Source organism: Cavia porcellus, unplaced genomic scaffold (assembly GCF_034190915.1).
Source record: "Cavia porcellus strain 051 isolate PalLab524CR breed Dunkin Hartley unplaced genomic scaffold, mCavPor4.1 scaffold_10, whole genome shotgun sequence".
Classification (NCBI taxonomy): Eukaryota; Metazoa; Chordata; class Mammalia; order Rodentia; family Caviidae; genus Cavia; species Cavia porcellus.
In genome coordinates, this window is record NW_026947493.1 from 7,905,778 (window position 1) to 7,911,075 (window position 5,298).

The window sequence follows — 5,298 nt, forward strand, 5'->3', positions numbered from 1 at the left end:
TAAATATCCCATGTAGTCCATTACTAGATTATTTCCATGATCAATTTGTACCATAAAGGTATGTTCTTAACATTGCCTTGATCAGCTGAACTATAGCAACAATTAACACAGTTCAGAAATATCAAGCATACATTTCTGTTACATTTTAAATGGTGTGGTAGCTATATCATATTTATGGGATTCTGACTAACTTTTACTTCTCATAAGTTTGTTTCCAAATAAATTTTTACTTTTGAGGGAGGGTACTGGGGATCGAACTCTTGCAAGGCAGGCATTTATGCCACTGAGCTAAATCCCCAGCCCTAATTTTTACTATTAATCTGGAAATTTTGACTACTTAAAATCAAGTGAACATTTTTATGTTTGCACAAAAGACTAATTTTCAAAAATAATTTGAAGTACAAGTTTAGAATAAAACCATTGGCACATAAAAATAAAGCAATTTTTTCTAACAAATTGTTCATTTTCTACAGCAATTGGTTTCAAACATTTGTACAGGAAAAAGTAAACTTACTGAAGCAAGGAAACTCAATAATTTTAGAAATCATTCTTTAAGATCAGTCTTTAATATTTCTATATACATCAGAATATGAACTAATTACTTTTTTAATTGCTTACAGAAACATAACAGCTTTTGTTACCTGAATCAAATATTTTAAATAACTAAGTCTAAATTTGGACTAAAGTACGATTATTTGAAATATATAAGAAGTATAAGTAATTTTGAGTTCTTTTAAAGTGATATAAATTTCAAATACCATATATCTGTGATTCAAAATATCAAATTGTAACCTATAGTAGACAGTAGATGTATGACTATGGCAAGCAGGCAGTATATCTGGTTTTCTATGAAGGATAATCATGAAAGAAAACTTTTTTCTTGAGAGGAGAATAATAGAATAGAATTGAATAGAAATAATATTAAGGAAAAGAAAAACCATTAAAAGAGCCATTTAATGAAGAGAGTAATGTTACCCTTTATAGACAAAAGCATTATTCTTATTATCAGGAATAATATAGGCCAGACATGGTGGCATATAACTGTCATCTGAGCACTCAGGAGGCTGAGGCAGAAGGAGGGCTGCAAACTGGAGACCAGCCTGGCCTGCAAAGTGAGCTTAAGGCCAGCCTGAACTGCATAGTGAGACTGTGTCTCAAAAAAAAAAAAAAAAAAAAGTAATAATAACAAGTAATTCTTATGTATTGTAATCACTATATATAATGAATATATAAATAAAAATATAGACACTACATAATGACTAAGCAATTTTGGAATAAATCTGTAGACTAAGTGGCAGCATGCATAAATCATACATACCTAAAGTGCTCATTTTACTTAAACAAATTTTCATTAAGCACACTGATAATTTTCAAATGATGTAATAAAAAGTCTGGTTGTAGCATTTTATTATTTTGTTGAATTATGTTTGAGATGAATCTAGTTGCCTCATCTATTTTAATACTGGTATATTCTGGATCACATTATACAAATACATGTGCTGAAACTTACAAAATCAACAAATTTTCCACAGGGAAATATTATTTCTTATATATCATTATGTGTATTTGGAAAACATTTTAACATTAGAAGTTTTAAGACTGCTCATGGGAAAAAGTTTATACTCTACTACGGCACTGCTGGTGTACTTCTTCTCCATAAGGCCTCCTCGTGAGGTCGATCAGTTGGAGGTAGGAGTTTATCAATGAATTGCTTTACATCCACTATTTCCTGTTGAAATGAACTGTGCATTATGTCTTTGTAGGTTTTGAAGATTACATTGGCTGGATTTAACAACAATTTTAGTTTTTCAACAGTAGAGGAACTAAACATTAGGAGAAATAAGGGATTGGAATCTCCATGGCACTGGACAACAGAAACATCTTTGTCAGTACCACTGATAGCACCTTGTGGAATCTAAACTCCAAGTGGAAGCCAGGAACTGAGTGCAATGACACTGCTAACTTGGATTGTGTGGTAAGAGTGGTATATAAATTATAATTCCTCTCTGGGAAAATCCTCCCAAAATAATTCTGTTAGAAGGAATGTGCCATTCTTCACCTCTTAACCTATTAAACCTTTTATGTTTAATTTCAGTTTCATCTCCCTGAGAATCTGGCAAAAGCATCCCTAAGTGGGTCTGGGGTAGTCAGCCCACCCCCAGAACTTTCCTGGGCTTGTCTTTCTCTCCAGTATGGAAAGAGGAAGAGGAGTCAGAAGACAGTGCAACAGGAGAGTGATGTTTATCGCGTATGGAACCACTTTGAGGAGCAGTAGCTTCCCAGCTGAGTAACCACTGAGTATGGGCAGCCGCCCTGTTTTTATGAGGTGAGTGGTGGCTCCTCCCTTTGGGGGCAGCCTCGCCCAATATGTTGATTTGTTGCTGGAGTTTGGGTCTCCTGGGCTAATAGAGGAACTTGGGTATGCATTTCAATAATTAGGGTCGACAGTGTTACAAAGGTAAGGCTGCAGACCGCCGGTTGTTTACATTCTCAGGACACCACAGAGGCCGTTTTTCTCTTACACTCTAAAGGGGCTGCATACCTTTTCTGACCCTTTTTAGGGGGTCTCATCTGTCCTTATAGTATCAAACCAGGAAGGCATAGCCCTGTTCATATGTAAAGTTACAGGCATAACTGGCACATATGGGCAGATATTAGATATGTGAACTTCCCTGATACTTGCAAAGGCTTCTGCCCATCTGTGCCCCAGTACGTGTAGTGATACCTTGGTTCATGAATTAAATTTGTTTCATGATTCAGGGGGAAGTGGCAGTGCTCATGTTCATTACCTGATGTGGAGTTTGTGAAGGGGTACCGCCTTTTGTTGAATGTTTCTGTTCACGAACTGAGTTGTTCATGAACAGAAGCACTTGTGAACCAACGTATTACTGTGTCTCCCAATCCATGAAGGAAAGTAACCACGCTGATGACCTTCTGGGTGATGGACCACAATGGCCGGCATCAGAACAGACACATAGCCACACATCTCCTGGATCAGCAGGTAATGATTCAGAAGTAGTCGAAAGAGCACGTACTAGGTGGCCCAAGGACATGTGAGTGGTGAGTCCCTGCCCACCTCACCAAGGGTGTACACTGGCATGTGTGCGCAGATGCCTTCTCCCATTATGTCTGTCTTTGGTGTAGTTGGGTACAGAGACTATGTTAGTTTGCTGGGGCAGCCATAGTAAAGTACTAGAAACTGGGTTTACTAAGCAGCAGCAATTTATTGTCCAAGATCAAGGCATCAGCAGAGTTGGTTCCTTCTGTTTGTTGTGAGAATCTGTTCCATGTCCCTGTCCTCAGTTCTGGTAGTTTGTTGGCAATCTTTGGCATTCCTTGGCTGATAGATGCATGACCCAGACTTCTGCCACATGTTCTCACAGCATTCTCCTTGTTTTCATATGTATGTCTAAATTCTTAAAAAAGTACATCAGTCATATTAGATCCACAGTACTCTATAAGTTGATCTTGGGGAAGGCAGGGCACAACAAAGCTGGATGGGGGAGTAAGTAGGGCCTATTAATTACAAGATCCCAGGACACATATGCCAAATAAGTCTCAGCACCACATATGTTGACTTCGTATGGGTTCCTGCAGTATGTGGAATGAACGAGAGGACACAGACACCAGGAAGAGCTCACTATCGTGACTTTCCTCATGATAGCCACACTGTGACTCACAGGGTATGCTTTTTTGTTTTGTTTTTCTTCTCCCTCTAACTCAGCCCAAGCTTGCTCCTCAGACCCAGTTTCTACATCACCCTTCATTTTCAATTTTTTCTACCCCAAATAAATGTGAAACTTTGCCCTGTTTTCACTTATTTCATTCAATTCTTGGTTTGAGATGGAAAGAACCTGGAAACCATCTCTAGAAGGAGACCTCAGCTCCCCAAAACCTGGTGACAATGTCATCATAGCTAATTTTGTCTACAAAGATCCTATTTCCCAATACAGATCCTATATTCCCTATATTCCTATATTCCTATATTCCCAATACATTTGAGTTCCAGGTGTTAGAAGTTCAGCTTATAAGTGTTGATGGGAACACATTTGAATCTGAAATTTGGATCCAGGAAGGAAGTTTGATGTGATGTTAGGAGTGAGGACTTGGAGATAAGTGACTTGGTTTGAATTTTGACTGTGATGTTTATTTGTGCAGTGATTTTGGGCAACCTGCTTAGCCTTTTTGAACTTTAGTTTCCTCGTCTCTAAAATGAAGATGATAACAGGTAATTTAGAAAGTTGTTGAAAATTAAATTCAGTGATGATTTTAAGTGCAAAGTAAGTGAAAATTTTTTTTATTATTCATAATATGTAGTTCATCAACTCTTTGACACTCCCATGTGTGACAGAATATAGGCAGCTCTTTGGACTGGAAACTTCTTCCCATCATCAATGCAACTTGGAAATAGTGGTGTTTCTTCCTTTTGGTCTTCCTGACGTTGCTAGAATTTAACTATTCTTTGAGTCAGTTGACCACATTTGTTTTTCATTTGATGTATGACCCTCCTTCATGCATGCCCAGAAGGAAAAATGGTCTTTGTCAATCAGGAAAACTCACCCTACTACTGAATTTCCTTCTGTGCATCCTTTCTGGAAAAAAAAAAAAAAGACAGATTCACAAATTTTCATGCTATTTTTTGGTCAATTTTAATCTCAAAAGATTATAAAGTTTCATTATTTCTCTAGTTCTAAAGATGAACATCCAAAGGTGGTAGCAAAGACTGGAGCTCCTCTGAAGAAGGACACAGGGAGACTTCCTTCTTCTTTCTCTTTTTATTCCCTCCAGGGCACAAGTCTCTTGATTGGTGCCCCCCACCTCTGGTGTGGGGTTTCTCTGCTCAGATTCAGACTTACATGTCAATCATCCACAGACACACCCAGAATTGTGTTTCACTAATCTGCTAGTCCTTCCTTTCTCTTTCTTTCTTTCTTTCTTTCTTTCTTTCTTTCTTTCTTTCTTTCTTTCTTTCTTTCTTTCTTTCTTTCTTCTATCTCTCTCTTTCTCTCTTTCTTTCTTTCATTTGTTTTTGTGACTAATGGGAATCAAACTCAGGAGCTGGCAGTTGCCAGGCAGGCGCTGTGCCACTGAGCTATATCCCTAGCCCTGCTCATCATTTCTTAATCCGCTCAAGTTGACAATTTAATTAATTATCACAATCTACCCTTTGTCATCTTGACAGCCAATTTCCTTAAACTATAATCCATATGAAATAGCAAGTTCATAACCATGCTTAACGTAATACAACCATCCTGCATGCAACCAGAAACATTAATTCTCTCCCCAAAATAAAAGGCA

General features: G+C 37.7%; 1 protein-coding gene across 1 annotated transcript; it reads right to left on the reverse strand.

The window, feature by feature from the left end:
• Nucleotides 1-1,627: 1,627 nt before the first annotated feature.
• Nucleotides 1,628-3,124, reverse strand: LOC100723147 (acyl-protein thioesterase 1-like). Its single transcript, XM_013143790.1, has 4 exons — nt 3,077-3,124; nt 2,582-2,725; nt 2,012-2,132; nt 1,628-1,911 (listed from the first exon to the last, which is right to left on the reverse strand). Exons 1-4 carry the CDS (start codon nt 3,122-3,124, stop codon nt 1,628-1,630), a joined length of 597 nt encoding a protein of 198 aa, XP_012999244.1.
• Nucleotides 3,125-5,298: the final 2,174 nt, after the last annotated feature.